The sequence below is a fragment of the Eschrichtius robustus genome, chromosome 8, assembly GCF_028021215.1.
Source record: "Eschrichtius robustus isolate mEscRob2 chromosome 8, mEscRob2.pri, whole genome shotgun sequence".
NCBI lineage: Eukaryota > Metazoa > Chordata > Mammalia > Artiodactyla > Eschrichtiidae > Eschrichtius > Eschrichtius robustus.
The window spans coordinates 72,745,871-72,768,183 of NC_090831.1; the positions used below are offsets into that span (position 1 = coordinate 72,745,871).

At 37.2% G+C, this 22,313-nt stretch overlaps 1 protein-coding gene across 1 annotated transcript in view; it reads right to left on the reverse strand.

The window, feature by feature from the left end:
- Positions 1-4,351: 4,351 nt before the first annotated feature.
- The window catches only part of VPS50 (VPS50 subunit of EARP/GARPII complex), a 130,111-nt gene continuing 112,149 nt past the window's right edge, over positions 4,352-22,313 (reverse strand). The window contains exons 22-28 of the mRNA XM_068549991.1: positions 21,438-21,518; positions 15,719-15,867; positions 14,577-14,673; positions 13,063-13,221; positions 9,634-9,755; positions 7,554-7,743; positions 4,352-5,032 (exon numbers count right to left, since the gene is read on the reverse strand). Of these exons, the coding sequence (XP_068406092.1) occupies positions 4,913-5,032; positions 7,554-7,743; positions 9,634-9,755; positions 13,063-13,221; positions 14,577-14,673; positions 15,719-15,867; positions 21,438-21,518 (918 nt within the window). The 3' untranslated portion in view covers positions 4,352-4,912. The remainder of the gene's footprint in view (positions 5,033-7,553; positions 7,744-9,633; positions 9,756-13,062; positions 13,222-14,576; positions 14,674-15,718; positions 15,868-21,437; positions 21,519-22,313) is intronic.

The following is a 22,313-nucleotide window of genomic DNA, read 5'->3' on the forward strand; positions in this document are numbered from 1 at the left end:
TCTGTGAGGAGAAAGTTCCAAGTGAACAACTGCTCCGGATCACTTCATCCCTGTGTGTGTGTGTGTTTGAAGGCAGTGGCTCTCAAACTTTAGCATGCATCAGAGTTTGTCAAACTACCAGCTGCAGGGTCCCACCCCCAGAGATTCTGATTCCGAAGGTCTCTGGTGGAGCCTGAGAATTTGCTTGTCTAGTAGGTTCTCAGGTGATGCTGAGGCTGCTGGTCTGGGAACCAGACTCTGAGAACCACTGGTCCAGGGCGCAGTCTATTAAAACAAGTCAATCTTCATCTCAGGCTGCCTGCAGGTGTGCAAAGAACATTAAGGAATAGAAGTATTTGCTTCTTTTTAAACTGCTATTGTTTCAGCTTCCAATGCCAGTGGGCACCTCTCTTCAACAATCAGTGAGTAATTAATCCTTTCCTCAGTACTGAGAAGTCAATAAACAAACATCAATTATGTGTCTGATCCAGGACAAGGACCTCTGGAGTGTAAAGAAGTTAACTCGTGACAGTCCTGCCCCAAAGAAACTGCCCAGCTGTTCAGGACAGTTTAGGAGGGAATTCTAGTTTGACGGGCCCAAGCCCTTGCATCTCATCCATTTGACCACTCCATCCATCGTGTAGTTTTGAGCAAAGTAAGATCCTGTGCTAAGTGCTGTCAAGGTGCACAAGGAAACACACAGATGGATGTTCTGGGTTTTCCCTCCTGTATACAGACTCCCTCCTCCCTTTGGCTGATGGGCCAAGGAGGTGATTCATTCATTTGAATGCAGAGATTAAAAGTATAATTCGAGTGCCTGCAGGTACGGCCTGACCTGAACTGTCCACGTCTCAAAATGCCTGTCACTTGTTATTGAATAACATCTGCTGCTTTATTCATTTGTGTCTCCTGCTTGGATGCTTAAGACATCTAAGTTTGTCGCATCTCCTTAGTTTTCTCTGTGTCCCCCGCTTTCCCCCTCCCTTCTGTGCACCAACCACACTGGCTTTTCTGATCCTCAGGCACACTCTTCCCTTAGTCTCCTCACCTAACTCCTACTCATCCTCAGTCCCCATGTGAACGTCTCTTCCTCAGTGGAGTCTTTCCTGATGCCTACTCCAGAATTTTCTTTTGGCTTACATCTATTTATCCTGCTAGACTTAAGCTCCCTGAGAGCAGGTGTTATCTGTCCAATCCACTAGAGCCCTGCCAGTACCTGACACCAGACAGACACTGGTATGACCCTGGAGCTCACTCAGCTGCTTGGGGGATGTGCTGGCTAGGGAAGGGGTGGCACTGGAACTCATCTTTCCAAAGAAAATGGCTCTCTCCTCCCAGACAAAGGAACAACACCCGCAGGCCCCGGGTCACTAGGTGGCGAGTTGCTGTATTTGCTATAAAAAATCCTCCCCCAGTACAGTCTCTGTACTCTCCTAGCCCTGTCTCACCTCTCATAAGGACAATGGCAAGTGGGTAAGGGACAAAAGCTTCTCTTTTTTTTTCTGTCCAAAGCTTGTAAGTTTCCCCAAGAAAGCCTATTCCTTAACCCATCATGTGTGATGTAAAAACTGTCCTGAGCCCAGCTGCAAGGCAGATGGCAACTCTGGAAAAAAATGATGCAGGTATACTTAGCAACATTCACCAAAGGATATGCCGATCAAAAAAAGTATCATCAGAACTAACGAACTACTCTTTCCTCCATCATTTTGGACGAGTTAAGAATTCTCATGTATAAAGCCTGACACAGCTTTGTCCTTGGGAGAGTTATGCAGCTTAAACTTTTTGATGGCCTTTAAAAATCTGCAGACGATAAGAATTGTGCAAATATTTTTCATAACAATAAAAAAAATCTGTAAAAAGCTGCACTGGTTTTAACATTTACAAAGAATACACCAGAGTATTAATAATTCTCTTGTCATTAATCATTGTCCAGAGTTAAATATCATTTTGTTAACCACTAAGTCTGTATTACTCCAAAGAGTAAATATAAAATAGAAATATTTCTCCCCTGGACCACTTCTTTTTGCTCTAAGCACAACTTTTATTTCACTTTCAGGCACAATTTTTCATTTGAAAAGATAACTATGCTTTCAAAGTGAATTGAATTACAAGCCTTTTTTTATGACTACATTTCAGTGAACGGGTAAAGAAAAAGCTATTTAATCTAACTTAAAGTTTCACTTTAGCACTCAGCTAAATAGAAGATTTCAAAGGAAATTCTGCTTAAAGATATGATAAAATACCATACGATCCTGGCTTCAAGAGAAATTCGATTTCATTTTGTAAGTTGAGCAAATGAGCTTATTAGTCAAAGTGAACTTATAAGATCTCTATAGGTTTCATAAACTGAAGCAAACTAGTTCACTTGAATTGCTATGCATCTCCCTAGTATTAATGCGAAACAATGTATTTGTAGAAATCATCATTCTTTCTCAGGGGATAATTTACCAGGCTCTCATATCAACTTAAAATCTTGAATTCTACAGGACACATTCATACAAAATGTCAAAGTTCAGGAACACTTTAGACACTAAAAGAAATATTTTATAATAGTAAAGTTTTTAGAACATGTATAATTCCATTTATATTCTCAAGCTTTTCAATTCTATTTATCTTAAAATTAGTTTCATAAACTGTTATGATTATAATAAAATTAGTTTCATAAACTGTTATGATTATAATTCAACATCATTACATAATATATTTGAGAAATGTCTGGTAACTCTCTTGTTATTAGGTAATTTAATGATTCAAATATCCTGTTATTATTTTGATGTTATTTGCACTTATTAAGTTACCTTTTAATGAAAACACAAACAAAACACCTTTTCCAAAAAGTATCAGAAAGATTTTTATTTTGAAGATGGGGAAAGCAAAGTATGGTTAAGCTAAAAGGTCTCTCCAACTGCACGGCTGAGTCTCTAACAAGATAAGTAATTCTCTGTATCAATTGTTATCGCCCAGGAAAATACCTTACCAGGCAGACAACTGCTGTTCATACTATCCAGAGTGAACTAAAGTAGAAATTAAAGAAAGCCAACTATGAAATCTACGTGAAAAATAAGAAATAAGAAGCTCCTAATCAATTGAGAAATGAGATTGATTAGCTCTTTATGTGCCCAGCTGAATATGGCATTGAAACGCAACGACCAAGCTTATCTCATGTTTGTTTTCTTCAAGTGGCTGCAAACAGATAATGGCTACCAGCAGGATCTACCTTACAAGTACACAGTCTAGTTCCACAAGTAGATCACAATGGCACCAAATTCATACCTTTTCACAAGAAGGAAGATTTACTGTCAATATTAAATTGGCAGCAAATGAACAGGGAAGTGAGAGACTGAAAACAAAAAACTCATCACACAGATGCAAACTAACACCCCTCACACAGACATATTCTCAAAAAGTGTTTCAAGTTATCTTGTGCCGGTTATGGGTACCTGCAGAGACCGATGGACACTGAGTGGCAATCATCTCCTTGTCACCTCTGTTCTTGATCACATGTCACACTTTGCCCTTCACTTCAGCACCTCAGCTCTCGAAGACTCACAGTACACAAGGCCAGTTTCTCATGAGATGTTTCAGGATTGTGAGCTATTGATGTTACAGGTCATGCCAGTAATCCTGGACCAACACACAAGCTTCTCTCCAGTCAGAAAGAATGTGCAAAAAATTACTTATCAAACAGTTGGCAGGAGCGCAAGGGAAATTGATTTTTATGTCATATTTGTTGGTAGAATATCCCTGGCTTCAAAGCAAAGTTTAGAGTAACAGTACACAGTTACTAAAGACTAATTGAGTTCCGAAGTTTATCACTGGCTAAACTCACATTGTATCTGTGACACAAAGCAGATATTTAAGAATGGTGAACATATGACCCTGTACTTATGCTTGACTGACTAACTGGCAATTCTTTCCCTGAGTCAGCTAAGCCTGGTTTTGCTGTTCTAAGAGAAAAAGTTAAATTCAAAGAGAGTAAAGCTTACAGGGAAAAATATCCCATTATTTAAAAAGGAAGGGAGGGAGGGAGGGAGGGAGGGAGGAAGGAAGGAAGGAAGGAAGGAAGGAGGGAAGGAAGGAGGGAAGGAGGGAAGGAAGGAGGGAAGGAAGGGCGGAAGGAAGGAGGGAAGGAAGGGCGGAAGGAAGGAAATCCTACCATCACCATTCTGCATGCTACTCAGGCACTGAAGAGGTTTACCCAATGAAATTACTTTTCACCATTGGTTTCAGGATACAAGACCATTAAAATTAGAACACACTAAAAAACTCCCATTATAGTTTCATGAAATCTGCCTGCTGTGGAAAAATATCAAAATGCAGTCTCACATAGGCTGATCATGTTAGAGTATAATATTTATTAAATTTCATCATTTATGATCACTCTCACAACCAAATTAACCCTAACACAAACTTTCACATTTAGAAACACAGACAGCAAACTGATTTTTCAACTATTTTCCTTACATGTACTTTTCAACTGTCATGCAGTGCTCATAATTAGGAGATACTATACATTAACCCTCTCATATTATGCTTATTAAGAACCAAATTCAGAGGGTAGAAAAATGCCAACATAAATTCATTCTCCAAAACTGCCCACGAATGTATTGCCACTGTTCTTTCTAATCATATATTTATAGTACATTCTTCAGTAAAAGGTATAACTGTAGTCACATAACAATAGTTATGATGAGGCAATATCATTTCAAGAAAGAAATACAACAAATGAAACTAAAAATTGAAGAGATGCAATCGGGGCATATAAAAATCATTTGAGAACACCACACAAACTCCAATGCTTTCCACTTTCCAGTTGGAAAGAACATGCACAAAGTTTTCTTAAGACAGTTGTCAGGAGTGCATGAAAAATTGGCTTTCATGTCATGTATGTTGAGAGAAGATCAATGCCATTGAGGACAAAGGACTGTGTTCATTATCTTTTGGGTCTGTCTATATCATCTATAGCTGAGAGAAGTTTTTGTCTTGCTTTCTTATTGATATGGGATCCCAGGCAAACATTTACCAGATTGGTCAGCTGCTTCGATGAATACTCCTGCTCGAAAAAAGAAGATTCAAATTTAGTACACTAAAACACATGTATGTGATCAATGCACAAAACAGGCAGACAGATATTCAGGTCTCAGTGGCTAGTTACTGAGCACTAGAAATCAGTGTAAAGCAGCGGAAACTGTAGTCAAGACATGGAAGACACACTGTTTACAGAGCTGTAATAGTGGGGAATAAGGATATCTATAGTACACACTTGAAACAGGAAGCACAAGAATCTTTTTAACATGGCACATAACATACCAATTAAGATCACACGCTATGCTTCTTTCTATGACAGTCTTTGTTATTAGGTTATCAAAATACACTGACATTTCAAAATTTTAAAATGCCACGAAGTAAGCAGTGTCTAGCACTGTACCTTTTGCAAACGTTTTAGGTAAAAGAAAAAAAATCTCCAACCACAGAACAACTCTTCTGAGATATAACAGATGAATCAGGTACCAAAGGACAAAAAGTTACTGGTGTTTAAACCCTTGTATTATAATTGGTAGCTAGAGAGTAAAATTAAGACTACAGTTGACCCCTGAACAATGCAGGGATTAGGGGTGCTGACCCTCCATGCAGTGGAAAACCTGCACATAATTGTAGTTAGCCCTCCTCATCCAAGGTTCCTCTATATTCGAGGATTCAACCAACTGAGGATCATGTAGTACTATAGTATTTACTATTGAAAAGATTTGCATAGAAGTGAACCTGTACAGTTCAAATCCATGTTGTTCAAGGGTCAACTATATAAGTATTTTTTTGCTGTACAAATCAATTTAGTTCCTGAATTTCAGATAAGTTGTTAGGATGAGCATGAATAGGAGCTCGTCAGAAAGTTTTACACCTTCATTTGGTTCTGGAGGATGAACAGTAAGAGTTCAGCTCGGGAAAGAGTTGTGTACTATCATCTAATAAGAAAAGAACATGCCTTCACTGGAGGTAACCAATAAAGACAGTGCAATTTCAAAACATGAGAAAGAGTTCATCTTAAAAATTCAGCAAACTGCTCAGTTTGTGTATCTGATCTCTGAGAGCACCTGTAAACACCTCATAAATTCTCTCAAGTAATCACTCAACATTTAGAAAGTACCACCCAAGCACTGCACTAGACGTTGTGGAAAGTTCTCGGAAAAACAGGACAATCCGGGCTGCTGGGAAAATTTCACTGTGTTACAAATATCGGTTAGTTAAAGCTTTTCCAAAATACAATTACTAAAAATTTTAGTCCACTATATTAAAAGAAGAAACCCTAAAATGGGCATCGTATTTACATCACGTAATGGACCTCTAAGAGCTGTGCTTTTTCTCTTCAGCTACTTGTCCTTTTACCCCAAACCCCTTCCTCAGTACCAACCCCAAAGTGTTTACAGCTTACTTTATTAAATGGATTCTAGCAACATCAGCAGTTCGTCTGCATCTGGTTTAGCATTTTGGTTCTCAAATGACGGAGGTCAATGGGACAAAAAGTGGTGACATTTTTCTCAATTCTGGTGTATTGATTAAATCACTGAAAATAACATGTACATTTCTACTTTGCTCTCAAAGATCTGAAACTGCCCTACAGTGGGCACATTTACACAAAGTTCAGGCTAATGGTCCAGACTAAAACTCATTTCATTTTTCTAGAGTGTTGAAACTAGAAAGGATGAGCCTGATAAGGTAAATATAAATAACTCCTTACTTCCTTACCCAGTCAAATGAAATAAAAATTTACTTAGCTTTTCCCACGATGTTTACAGCATTAATAAATGTGAACACTAGAGTTACTGATGGAATAAGATTTGGTGATAATTTTAACACTTCTCATATTTTCATTAAATCTGTCTTCACATACTGCCTATCTAGACAAATGATATATAATAACAATCATACCGAAAAGCTCCCTGTATTGAGCATTCTCCGGTGATACATGTTGAGTTGAACTGTGTCAAAAAAATTCAGCATCCAAAATAACACTTGCTATAAGTAGTATTTTTCTCTACTTACCTATATATTCACACAAAAGAAAACTAACCTCATCTATACTTAAGGTAAAATCTAATGTAGGATGTGGTTAAATTTAGCTATTTAAATATTAATATACCAATCACCACTACTACATGTCAGTGTGTTCAGGCCATCACCCATTCATTGTTCAGGGCTACAAGAAGGTTTAAGTTATATAACAGACTTTAGCTTGTGAATCATTTCAATGTTGCTATATTCAATTTGTCCTGATGTTAACCAACTTCAGCCTTCTCCTACAACACAGCTGCAGGATAAACACAGCTAAAGTTCAGACTCTGGCTGCTTTTCCAGATAATTACTGCTACAGTTCACAAAGTCTCAAAAGGATTTGATTAGGCAGAGGGCATTGCATAAACAGTGCGAGTATGGTAAAGAATTGGCATAATTAGTTCATGCTAAAAAAGCAAATGTTTCTATTTCACCCATATGATTTTGAATTATATAATATACTAGACGAGAACAGCACAATGGATAAGGAATAAAAACTTAATTAACTGTTTCCCAGCTCTCACCCTATGCTCTTTGATCCAGCGTTCCATGTCATTCTCAGTTAGATAGTAGGCTTTAATATAGGTTTCCACAAATTCTTTATCTGGAATCGGTCTAATATCTGTTAGTTTTTCAAGTTTCATTAAAAACTGTTGAAAATCCAATTGCATCAAGGCACGACCCTCATTACTACACTTCTTGACGTTGGCATATCTAAGACACACAAGAATAAAAAACCATAAATGATGGGATGGTTAGGAAAAGAAACCTTTAGGTACTTAAACTTTTCTCTAATCCACATTTGGTGAGATTCTATGAGAAAAAAGAGCACGTGAGCCTTGAGTCAGAAGGACTGGGTTGTGTTCCAGCCCTGTCACTAAGCAGTCATTTTACCTATCTGGGCCTCAGTTTCCTCATTTGCAAAGCAAAAAGATCAAATAACTTCTAAGGTTTCTTCCTGCTCTACAGACCATAGTTCTGCCTACTCAATTAACATAATCATCTGTAAGAATGTTAAACTGGTATTTAACTGGTATTCCAGTTAATCTTAGTTTTATAAATCTTCCAAGATTTATAAAACTAAGCTATGAATATTCCCAAGTAATCTTAGCTTCATAAAACTGTTCAATATTTTAACTACTCAATGCAAAGAAAACAAGTGAAATAACTCTCCCGTAAACACTCAGCAAACCTAAGAAACATGTAAACATATAAGCATAGAAAGTACATACATATTTTTCATTAAAAAAACACTTTATAGACTTATCCTGAGACCCCACACTACTAAAAAACTGTGTTCCAAGGTGGACTAGTAATAAGAATAAATATGTTAACCTTAACAGTACATTTTATTATTCATAAGTCAGTGTCTCATTCCTTCAATCATACAAAATGTGGAGAATTCAACACTAGGAAATGAGGTACTTCCCCTAAGGAAATCTGCAAGAAAACTCATTTATATTATTTAAAGTGACCAAGCTTTTTTTTTTTTTTTTTTTTTAAATAAGAAGTGTTTTATACACAAATATAACATTTGTGATTCACTTTTCTACTATTAAATAAATTTGTTAACAGTCAATCCAGTCATGATTGTTGATGGAGAGCCATTTTGGGATTTACAGCACTGCTGGTTTCAACCCTAACCCTAACCCTAACCCCTAACCCTAACAGATTGGATGATGTATTATACAAAATGCCAAGGCTGTTGTCAGCTCGTCACCGTCACTTCCACTTTCAAACACATTCTTTTTTATAAGAAATAAGAACCGACGAGAAATCAGATAAATGATAGTGTGAAAATTCAACTGATGTGCAATTCTAGATCACTGTGAATGGTCTTTGAAATAGCAGTTTGCTTCCCAGGGATATTTTAAATGTATTACTGATTCTTATTTGTATTCTAGATGTTACAGGCAGAGTAAGCATGGTCTCTGAGTAAGTGGGAAAATTACTTTTGATCTGTAAACTCAACATATGAAAGATTAACATGGTTTACAATGATATAATAATATTAACAGTGATATAGTGGTTATGAGGACTGATTTTGCCATTAGAAAATGAGGAGTTCATAAGCCTTCTCTGCATTTAAAAACTGTGTGAACTTGGACAAGTTACTTAACCTCTTTAGCCTTGAGTTTCTGAGGCTAGGCTATCTCTCTGTTGACAAAACAGAGAGAATAATACTACCAAAGAGAGTTTATGTTGGGATTTGGTGATAGAACCCTGTGAAGGGCTTGGTTCAATAAATGACAAATAGCACTCAATGAATGCTGTGTATAATCAACATTGTAATAATTGTATTAGGTAATAATAATTATTACTAGTTTAATTTTCAGATAACCATTAGATGCTGCTTTCCTCACTCCTCTACTAGCTGATTCTAAGTCACCAGCAAGAAAACAAAGTGACACAGTGGCGTTTAAGGTCTCCTTTCTAATTGCATTCCAAAGTCAAACCTGAATTACTATGAGACTGTCTGCTATTTATCACTATTTATCACTATCTCTACCTATTCTCTGCATCCATTAGTGATAACATATAATGTTATTCATATATTATGATTTATCACTGAAGAATCAGATAATGCTTTCATGAAAAACTTACCCTTCCACAATTGTTCTATTAGCCAGACGTATACAATGTTCCCAAAGTATATTAGACACGGCCAAGGGTATCCGAACTCTCTTAGAAACTTCATTTAACCTCGTGTTAAACTGCTCAAATTCCTAAGAAGACAAAAATCGTGGCCATATGTGAATATAATTATAATGTTACATTGCTTTCCCATCTTAGAGGCAAAAAAGATTTTAGAACGCTCAGAATGAAATCAAGTAAAACAAAAAGAGATAATGCCAAAGATAATTTGGACTTAGTGTGAAGTGTTTTTTTAAGTATATCAAATTGAATAAATCATGTTGTAATACAGAGTACACTACATTTCATCTCAAAGGAAATAAGTGTCATTAACTGATTAAACAATGTTCAAGTGTTTCTACATCTCAAATTTTTCTATGACTGTCAGTATGGATTAAAAAGGCGTAATAACTAATATGTCTTTAAAAATATCTTTAAGAAACCCAGATTTTAAAAAAGCGTTTTAATGAGCTTTCACCTCAGAGTGAACTATTTGTAATTTGTAGTTGAGTACCTTACAGAGCAATCTGATAAATTATTCTCTTTCCTAAACATTCTTTTAAAGTAGATAAATTATTACAACTGAATGATTCAAAAGTCATGTAATAGTTGTAAATTTTTAGCACCAAAAAAACTCCATAGTATACGTTATCTCATTACCTATAGAAAAACTGAACATTTTTATTACTTATTAGTACATTTTGTGATACCACTCCACTAAAAATAAAATATATGTAACTAATTTCGACAATTCCAACAGCTACATGAAAGCAGCAGATGGTTCACCTTTCAGTAAATTTATTTCTGATTTCTTTCGACTATTATCATCTAAATATGTTCATTTACAAAAGTAAATGCTGTTTATTGTTCTCAACAATACAGTTCAAATAAATTTAACAAGCCTTAAAATGATATATTTTTCTTTAGTTCCTCAATAGAGAAACTACACAATGTGTACCAAGTCAAGACTGACATGTGTTCAAATAACACACAGGTGGAAAAAAATCTGATCATCACCAATCAAGCTACCACACGATCGTTGTGTTATCCCTGGCTGCTTCCTAAATCACAATTTTTTAATGATTTTTGACAGTTAACTGCTTTTAATCATTTATGAGAAAGAAGTAGGTCTTCAGTCCACTAAGCTTACTTTTGAAAATCAAAGTAAATAAGTAATTGCTCTTCCTCTTTTTCATTTCAAGAATCTAGCAAAACAGTATTTGCTACTGTATTTATGCTTCACTACAGTAAACTCTGCTTTAGATTTCAAGAGTCATAATTCAATACTTTTCATTAATATTTTAAAGATAAATTTATATGCTTACTATATGAAATGCCATTCTACTCATTGCTAAATCCAATGTTCAAGAATGCTTATTGTTAAATGAATAATAAAACTATTTCATTTTACTTATGATTCTTTTGGGACAGATTCTTTTACAGACTGCTTTTACCTAAAGATTTGGACTTGGAAAAGTTAACAGAACAAAAGTTATCATAAAAGTTTCTTTTCTTTTTTTTAATAAATTTATTTATTTATTTTTGGCTGCGTTGGGTCTTCTTTGCTGCACGCAGGCTTTCTCTAGTTGTGGCGAGCGGGGGCTACTCTTTGTTGCAGTGCACGGGCTTCTCATCGCAGCGGCTTCTCTTGTTGCAGAGCACAGGCTCTAGGCGCACGGGCTTCAGTAGTTGTGGCACATGGGCTCTAGAGCGCAGGCTCAGTAGTTGTGGTGCATGGGCTTAGCTGCTCCGCGGCATGTGGGATCTTCCCGGACCAGGGCTCGAACCTGTGTCCCCTGCATTGGCAGGCGGATTCTTAACCACTGCGCCACCAGGGAAGTCCCATAAAAGTTTCTTTATGAGAGAAAGTCTTAAACTGCTGAAACTTGGGTTCAGGTTAATAATCTAAATAACACTGGTTCTTTCTTATAATATTAATGTTTCTTGGAATTAAGAATAACTGAAGCAAGTAGCCTCTTCTAGTATGTATATTCACTGAAGGCAGAAGTCTCTTTTTTCTTGCATCCCCATAAGTACCATAATTAGCATGTGATAAAAAACAATCAACTTTTCAAAAACAGAACTGTTCAAAAAAGAAGGGGTGTGATTTATAAATTACATGTATCTTTTGCAGTCCAAATTAAAATTTCCAGCTGAAGTCTCCTAGGTGATCTAGAAATCAAAGTTCTTCCAGGGTGGCAATTACAGAGCATGCTTAGATCTCATGCTAATACCTAGACACTGTTAACTGATCTGGCACCCTTAGTTCCTTGAGTCTGGGGACAGCCCGAGAGTCCTCAATCCAGGCCTCCAGAAAGGTGCCATATGTCACTGGGAGCTGGCACACCAGCTGAATTCAGCTGCTATCTCTATTTTGATCTCTGGCTTTGTTTACTGGTTCTCAAGTGTCCCAGACTATTATTTACTGCCTTGGACTAAGCAGGTAAGAATGTTGGTGTAAATGAGATAAGTCAAGAGCTAAGAAGGGCCAATTTCTTTTCGCTGACAAACATGAAAAGCAAAATTTTTCTGAAAGCTGTTTTCATTTTCTCAGATGCTCTTCCCTCACCTCAGACGTGCACACAGTTCATTTCCTCACTTCCCTCAGGCCTCTCCTCAATTCTCACTTTATCAGAGTCCTTCTCTGACCATAAGTAAATAAATGGTATTCCTCTCCAATCCACACCCTGCCACTCTCTATCCCTCTTCTGCTGGTTAATTTTTCACCAGACTATTCATCACCTGACATATTATATATTAATGTATCTCTTTATTGCTGTCCCTGCGCTGGCATATAAATTCCTTGATGGCACATAAGTTCCTTAACTCACAACTATATTGCCAGCACCTAGATCAGTACATGGCCTATGTCAGGTGATTTATAAGTATCTCTTGATGCATAAATGAAAAAAAATTACCACAATTCTTTCCAGAAAACTTACAAATGTTAAGTCATTAAACACAAAGGTGTTTGCATGACACACTGCAAAAGTATTGTGATTTCTGGAAAAAAAGCCTAGAATAATCAGGGGTGTAGTCTCTTGCTAATGAATATACACAACTATAGAAATATCTTCTAATTAAACAGAAATATCCTCTTGTCACTACAGTCATGGCCACTGAGATTACATAATATGAAGCCAGCTAAGGCACACTAATCAGACTCTAACTCAAAATGGGATATTACTGAGCAAAAACAAAAAACCTACAAAGTATTCTTGGGTCTAAAAGAACACAGAATTTGGAAAGAAATCCTAGTCCAACTCAGGGACTTTAATAGCACAGGAATGCTAGAATGTGGTACAAACTATGATCTCACAATTTTGGAGCTATTGCAATTACAGGAATAACTCCCTTAGTAGAATTATCTTCAACAGAGATGTTTCCCAGAATACTTGCCTTTAACAGTGCATCTACATATATGTTGTGCTGTGACATAATTTCCTTTACATCCCATTTCACATTAGCCATTAGGAGCAGCATCTGTTCATAATCAATGGCTTTACCAGCTACAATCCAGTAAATTGGTTTGCGTAGTTCACTGGCTGTTGAGACGGTCTGAAATAAATTTCACAGAAATGAAACCAAATATTTTCGAAAAGTATCAAATTTCTAAAATATATTTTGTTCCTGTTTCTAGTACACATCATATCTGAAAATAAAACACTAAACACCTGGAGGTTTAAATTATGAAAATACTTAACTCGTGGGCAAGGGTCTTACTCAAAACATAATTTTGAGATATTCAACAAACTTGAGGCCACTGACAATTCAACTAAAAAACTACAGATTTTTTCACTTCTCTCCATTTCCATTTCCACTTCCACACTGCACCTCAAGATCCCGTCATCTCTCACCCACATTAGCCTAAAAGTCTTCAAACCAGTCTCCTGCTTCTAGGTTTGCCATCTGAGGTCCATTCTTCACACTTCCCCCAAAGTGCTTTCTAAAACACACACCTCACCATGCTACTCACCACCTCTTTCAAATCCTCCAGTAGCTTCCCAGTACCCTTGGAACAAAGTCCAGCTCCTGGCTGGGAGCACTGTATGTCATGTGACTTCTGCTTAATCACTCCAGCCATCTTTCTCATCACTGGCCCTCTTCCCCGCTCTGAGAATTTGAATTTTCCTTAGCTGCTCACAGGCACCATGCTCTCTCATCTGTAGGTCTTCATATAAGCCACTACCTTAGTCGAAATATACTCCTCTCACCCTCTTTCTCTCTGGTCCGGTTTTTTCTTTTTTAAGATTTTTTTTTTATAAATTATTTATTTATTTATTTATTTTTGGCTGTGTTGGGTCTTCGTTTCTGTGCGAGGGCTTTCTACAGTTGCGGCGAGCGGGGGCCACCCTTCATCGCGGTGCGCGGGCCTTTCACTGTCGCGGCCTCTCCCGTTGCGGAGCACAGGCTCCAGACGCGCAGGCTCAGTAGTTGTGGCTCACGGGCCTAGTTGCTCCGCGGCATGTGGGATCTTCCCAGACCAGGGCTCGAACCCGTGTCCCCTGCATTGGCAGGCAGACTCCCAACCACTGTGCCACCAGGGAAGCACTCTGGTCCAGTTTAAACATCACTTCCTCAAGACAGCCGTTCTAGATAACCTCCCCCCAACCATACCCCCTCTCTGCCTCCAGTCAAGGTTAAATACCCTGCCACTGTTTCTTTCCCTTAACTATACTTTATTGTAATATAGTTTTAATTGGCTCTTTCTCTTACTAGACTAAAAGTTATATGAGGTGCTCAATAAGTATTTATTTAATACAGGAATTCATGAATGAATAAACAAATATTCAAATCCACCTCTCCTGAGGTTGAGAGACTGACCATTAGTTAAAAAAAAAAAAAAAAACCTAAATAACATGTGACAGTCCTATCTTGCTCACAGTTGAAATGATATATAAGACATGTCTGACCTGAGAATAAAACTGCTGAAGAAAGGGTTTTTTGACTGCAGGCATCACAGCATCCAGATGTGGCTGAAGGAACTCAAACTGTTCAGCCAAGAATACCCTAAAGGGAATAAATAACCCACCATGTAAACAAAATACAGTATTTAGAGCCTGTCAATATTTTTTGTGTAACTGATCTTTAAGATCTCTGAGCAAAAGTTTAACAATTAAAATTATTTTCCATTTTAAAGAACTACCTTGCATTGCCACTTGACACACTCATTTACAATTCACACAAAAATTAATGCTGAGTTATCAATGAACGTGAGCTGATGTGAAAGAAGGATGACTTCAAAGGAGCTAATCTGGTTACCACAAGGTGTACAGTTAGGATGCTTTGCATGTAAGATATGAGCACAGATAGCACAAAAGATTGAAGAAAGAATACAACAGTATTTTTAGAAGCATTTCCCATGTAATTACACACAACAGACCCATGAATTCACAGATTTAACACCTGACACTTTTCAGAAATAACCCAAACATTCATAACAGGAAATAAAGTGGAACTTGGCTGAGACACAGACGTGAACTTCACATGCATACGCGAGACATACACGTGCATGAATCGGAATCAATCAGCTGAAGACTGCTGGTAGTCATACTGTTTTTCACTACTTTTTGTTATATACAAAAACTCTTAAATTATACTGGACCATATTTTATGGAAGAAGTTATACGCTCTCATTTTATTAAAGAACTTGGAGATTTATAAAGGTCAGGATGCACTCCTGCTGATGTCAAGGGTCGACTACATTTAACACTGAACTGACAATGCAACTACAGTTTCTCTAGAATCGTAATTCAATGGGCAACTATAAAGTACTATACTATAATATGCTTTTCTAAAGTCTTACTTAAAGCAAGGATCATGCTGCTAAAGAATGAAACTTAAAAGATTACCCTCCTTCCATTTATACACCTGAAAATCAACCATGCAATTTAAAAAACTGATTGGTAATCTATTTTAGGATACACTTCTCAGAAATATTGAGTAATTTAAGGAATATTTAGAAGTGGGAAATACATACAGCTAGAATACAGTGCTTACTTTTATAATCTTTCTTAAATATTTAATGGCAAAGCAACTGATTTTAACAACTTACAAGGATTCTGTGGCTACCACTCTTTCCGCCAACCCATACAATGTATCCCCAAATGTCAAAACCACTAGGTGACTGAGGTGAGGGCTCGGTACCTTCTCCTTTCTCTCTTCTGCTGCTGTGAGCGTGGCAGTAGGATCAGCTGAAACTTCCTGAAAATATAACATACATATACACACACAGCCTGAAATAGCAAATCTAATAGCAATAACCCATGTGATTTTACAAAACTGGAGCTATAATTAAAATGCTCTCAGGCATACATTAATTACACTTAGTTTCAGTTCTTTTTTTCCTCCGTTTATATTTTCTAACTACTAGAACTTTCCTTTTTATACTAAGTGAAAATGATCCAACTCCCTATGCTATTAGCTGTGCATGACCTAAAATTGGCCAACACAAGGAATCTTTATGAATCGACAAATATTTCACAGAGACAATAGTGAGATGCCCTTCAAGAACTTGTAAACGAGGAAGAACAGACTGCCTCTCCAGGACCAGGCTGGTAAAATCCAAAATTATGGTGTGATTAACCATTTCACACCTAAACCTTAATCAAGGTAACTTTGGTATAATCCCAAGAAGGCAGGACTAAAATGTAGTTCTAAACTGAAACAGAAGCAACTGTATTGTATATCTCTAGGGATAGATTACTGACCTGAAGGAAGATGGTAAATGGAAATAAAAGGGATGTCCAAAGAGCAGAGTGGGCTGAGCCTTAAAAGATCCTCAAAGAAAATTACAGCGCAAAAATTGAATACAAACAAATCTAAAAGTGTACAAAATGTAAATCTAGATTACTTTTTAAATCAATTACATAATCACCAATCTCGAACATTTGCCTTACGAATAAAAGAGACATCAAATGCATAGGACTCTGGGAGTATAACAGGTTTATAAATTTTGCAGAATGGAAATAATACATTATAAAACCTTTCAAGTTAGAAAATGGTTTTATTCTTGTTTAGTTCTTTTTTATATCCTATACTCTACTAAAGGTATTGCCTCTCTTCAATCTCTACTCAATTAGCATTTAAAAGTTATTTTGGGAACAACTGTCCTTTCTCTAAGGAGAATCAGGATAAGGGAACTATGCAAGTTAATCAATATCACAGCTCCACTATTTATTTCCTTCTACTAAAAAGGAAAATAATCACCCCACTACTGCCAAAAAAAAACCACAAAACAACACACAAATCACAAAATTACATACGGTTTGGTACCAACTGGGTGCCTGTGCTATTTAATTTAATTCTGGTGGCTATTTATTTAATACTTTTTTTATTATTATTATTTTTAAGGTTTATTTATTTATTTGGCTGTGCCAGGTCTTAGTTGCAGCACACGGGATCTTTGTTGTGGCATGTGGGATCTAGTTCCCTGACCAGGGATCGAACCCAGGCCCCCTGCATTGGGAGTGTGGAATCTTAACCACTGGACCACCAAGGAAGTCTCTGGGGGGCTATTTAATCACCATCTACCAGATTGTCCAAGTGAAGAACCTTAGAATCATTCTTGACCACCCCCTCTTCCTTTGCACCTCCATCATGCCTAAACAGGCACCTCTCTTGTTTGTTTCTTCCTCATGTCATTACTTCAGTAATACCTAGGTGATCTTTCTAAAATGGAGATGTGATCACACCACTCCGTAATTTAAAAGTCTCAACTGACGATCCCTTCCTTACAGAAAAAGAGCCTAAACTTGTTGCCACGATATTACTCCTTTACAAACAGCTACCTTTCCAGTCTCATTTCAAGATAATCTCTACACCCCTAAGGTCTAGTCACACTGGACTGCTTACTACACCCGTCCTACTGACACTCCTGTCTTACCAGCTCTCTTCTCCTTGCCTGCCTGGCTCTTACCTCATTTTTTAAGTATGAACTCATATTCACCTCCTTTCTATAACTTTCTCAGTCTCCCAAGAAAAATAACCATCTTGTGTTAATATTGCCTATACATATACATATACCTGTATGTGGCATACAGCATACTTTATCAGTTGTTGTTTTCTAACTCTCCTACCTCATTGTGAGTTATTGGCGGGTAGGGACCAATTTCACCCTCTTTGTACCTTAAGTCCTTCGCATGCCTGATGACATTAGCAGGCCCTCTGTTAATTTCATTGATGGAGACGATGATAAGAATCTTCTCTTTCTCTCCTATTATCCTCTTTCAAGCCCATTCCAACCAGGTTTTTGCCTGCTTCACTCCAAAGAAAGAGTAAGCAAGGTCCCCACTGGCCTCCTTATGGCCAAATCCAATAGCCAACTCTGAATATCCATCTCTGAATATTCCCCCTGACCTTTAAACACTGGAGTGCCCCAGGGTTCAGTCCTGAGACTTCTCTGACTTACATTCTACTCCCTACATGATTTCATCCGCTCTCACAGTTTTAAATGCCATCCACATGCCAACAGCTCAAAATTTATATACTTGCCCTGACCCCTCTCTCACCTCTAGCACATTTAACATATCTGAAACTGAACTCTTGATGTCCTCTTCAAATGTGTCCTCCTAAAAGTCTTATCCATCCCCGTTAATGGCACCTCCATTCTCCAGAAGTTAGGTGCCATCCTTGACTCTTCTCAGTGTCACACTCCTCTTATAATCCATCAACAAATCGTAATGTGTCTACCTTCAAAACAGATCCATTTAGGGAAATACACTTGAAGAGAGCAAGAAAGTCCCAAAATGTCAAGCTGACATAAATAAATGGCATGTGCTTATTGCACACTTAAATGGAAAAGCTCCTAAACAGGATCCATGTTTCAGCTTATACCAGTATAGTAAGGAAAGGATGTACAACTCTTTGAAGACTTTAAAAAAATGAAACCTTAATCAATCTTTACTCTCACAGTGAAAGTTATATTTTTAGCCTTTCCTGCCAGTAATGTACTAACACAAAGAAAATTAATATTTATGGACTTTTCTGGATCAATTTAAAATACATTTTTATTATCAAAGATTCAAAGTTGGCCACAGGTCTTAAACAGTTTAGCATCACCAGGTAGATAACTAAAAATTCACATTTCTGGTACCATTACCACCTACACCAGCTTCCTTTCCTGCTTGTCCACTATTAGACAATTTTTCTTAGACTTTTATTTGATGTGTCAAACAAATTTTCTTAGTTTACAGTGAATTTATATGATAAACAATTTCAGGTGGCATTTTAAAGAACATAATGATTCCATTTTGCCTTTTACAGCTTAAAGAGAAGCAAAACTTAGAAGATATATATGGAGAAAGTAAAATTACCAAAAAAGTGCTTATTAAAGTTTTAACTAACACATGGGAGAAATATAAGGAAAAATACTACCTCCAACCAGTGGTTCCAGATTAGGCTATAAATTATTTTAATAGCCAAAGAATGTATTGAATAGCAAGAAACCAATTAATGTTCTCTGCCAGTGTAGATGCAAATTAATGAAGTGAAGAAAATTTATATACCAGCTTATGAAAACCTGAGATCAAGGTCTAGTAAATGACAAATATATTTTTTAAAATAATAAAACGATGCTTATCAGTATGCGTAATAACTTAACATGTAAAACATTGGAAATTTTCAGAAAAGCTTCTACTGTATTGTTGTAGAGTCTTATCCATCAGAGGAGTGGGGACTGTGGAGAGGCTCTGTCAAAGGTCAGTGCTCCTTACAAACTGACAGAGGAACAACAGCTCACACAGTCTTCTGATCCAAGGTGCAGTCTTTGATTTAAGAGATGCTAAGAATAAGGTCTTTAAAAAAAGATATTTTTAAAAGACAAGGTGGCAAAGAAAAAAACAGGCACATCTATCAATTTACTGGGGAGGGGTGTGTAGCTGGTTTTAAAAAAACGCATTTCTAAAATTGACTATTACACCAATTCAGGAAAAAACTTATCCAATGAACAAAGAACTGGTCTGACAGATGCTACAGATACATTGTTATCGTTAGATGGGTGACAGCTTGTCTTAAGTAACAGCTAGTTTGGTCCCATTGTTTACTGGGTCATGCTATTTCATTACACACTGTATGGCAGCATTAAATCCACAGCTTAAGGGTCAGATCTGGAACTGTGGTTTGACAATCATAAGCTAGTAACTAGCAGAGATGGCAGAGAAATGTTAGAGTGAATGATTCTAGTGGTATATTTCAGCCCACTTATCTTGAGGCATTCAGCCAGAAACAAGAAAAACTTCAGCTGTGGACTAAGATCTGGAAAACAAGATCTTCAGGTCAAGGTTATACTAAGTATCAAACAAGGAGAAGCAAAATCAAAACAGATAACTGCCAATGGGACTGAAAGCCAATGATGGATTTTACACAACAAAGACCAAAAAAAAAAAAGAAAGAAAAAAGAAGAAATAGATGGCTGTGTCAGACAAGGAGCCTTGACTCTGAAAACAAAGATCAGGATTAAGTGGACAAGAAAACAAGCCAGGTTAATCCAGGAGACACCAAACTCAAGGATTCGAGTTTATTCATTTACTCTATAAACATTTATTGAAGAGATGCTATGTGCCAAGGTAAGTGCTAGGACTATGAACATATATTAAAAAAATATGTGCTGGGCAAAAAAGATCTCCAAATTTTAAGGGGGATGGATGAGACGGATACAGGTTATTTCCTCTGTGTAGACAGTGCTCACCTGAAATATCTGCATATGCCTCTCTCACTTTATTCATATCTCTGCTTAAAGATCACTGCCCCATCACTCTGCTTCATCTTCTTCTTGGCACTGATCAGTATCTGACACTCTTATACATTTATCTGTCTCTCCGCCCCAATAAGATTCAAGTTCCAAGAAGACGGGAATTACCTCTTTTGTTCACTGATGACTTTCCAGGCCTACAATGCCTGGCATATAATAATTATTCCAAACAAGTATTTCTTAAAAGAATGAATGATTCCATTGCTTTATAAAAACTTCAATAACAGAAGTATGCTCATACTATAGAGCTTATGAGAAAAGAGGAAAGTGATTGCTTATTTGGGTAAGTGACGAGAATAAAGGAAAATTCATGGATGCAGAGAAATGCACTGAATAACAAAAGTCTCTGGCTACAGTGACCAAGCATAAGAAAAACTTTTTTTCTTATTTTAACTGCTTATGTTGGCTTAAACACTATAGATGATCAGCCCTGTTTTGCTACCTAACCCAGCTTTTTAAAACATGCATTTCATCACATGACACAGTTAAGAATCCAGACCCCCTGCTGCATAGCCAACTAAACCTAAACTTCTCAAATGTTAAAGCCATTTATAAAGTCGTCCTAAACACTCTTTGCAACACAACTCTTTGGCATAAACTGGTGCCCCATCACAAAAATCGGCCAAAATTTGGGCCAGGCTTGCTCCCACCTCAAGGCCCTTGCTCAGCCTCTGAACCTTAACTTGAATGCCATTCTTTCTCCTCTTCCCCACTGATCCCATGCCTACTCTTCAAAGTCTAGCGTAAGTCTCACTTCCTCCTTCAGTCATTCTCTGACAGTAATTTTGAACATAAACCTTTCTTCTCTTTGAACTTGTACTGCATGTAGAGCCAATATCATATTCTTTCGTGTATACCAGCTTTCTCTCTCCATCAGACTATAAGAAACCTCCATTTTACTTCCTGCATGCCATTAATGTTCTAGGGACACAGGAACTCGATGTACACATAAAAATACACTTACATGTAGCTGATTAGATCGCCAGTTTCTATTTTAAATAACCTAAAAGAATTGATTACTTACCAGATCAATGAGGCTTTCTTGTATTCTGTTTAGAGTTGTTCTTAGTCTACTACTGCTAAGACCTAGTCCCGTGGATTCCAACTGAAAAAGAAAACGAGAGGCATGTTAAATTGCTGTGGAGATAACCCTGCAAATGTTGTAACTTCAAATTAGTGAAGAGTAAGTATGTGGTGAGTTTTCACTCAGATACTTAGCATTCAGAGGGTTTCCAAATTGCATTTAAAAATACCAAAACATCAAAGACAGAAATCAAATCTTAACCCTCAAAGGAACAAGAGAGCTATTTACACATGTGCATTTACAGGTCACACTAACATCTATCAATCTAATGGATTTATCAGGAGAGAGTTCACCGGAATTTCTTTCCCACAAGTTATTATTTTTAATTGCAAAACTTAAGATTTTTAGATACTTAAAGAATACAAGGATAGGAAGGGCCACACTGATACAGAAAAAACAAAACAGAGGTGATACATATTTTTTTTTTAACATCTTTATTGGAGTATAATTGCTTTACAATGGTGTGTTAGTTTCTGCTTTATAACAAAGTGAATCAGCTATACTTATACCTATATCCCCATATCCCCTCCCTCTTGCGTCTCCCTCCCACCCTCCCTATCCCACCCCTCTAGGTGGTCACAAAGCACCGAGCTGATCTCCCTGTGCTATGCGGCTGCTTCCCACTAGCTATCTATTTGACGTTTGGTAGTGTATATATGTCCATGCCACTCTCTCACTTCGTCCCAGCTTATCCTTCCCCCTCCCCATATCCTCAAGTCCATTCTCTAGTAGGTCTGTGTCTTTATTCCCGTCTTACCCCTAGATGATACATACTTTCAATATCAAGAATGAGAGCATGGATAACACTACGGATCT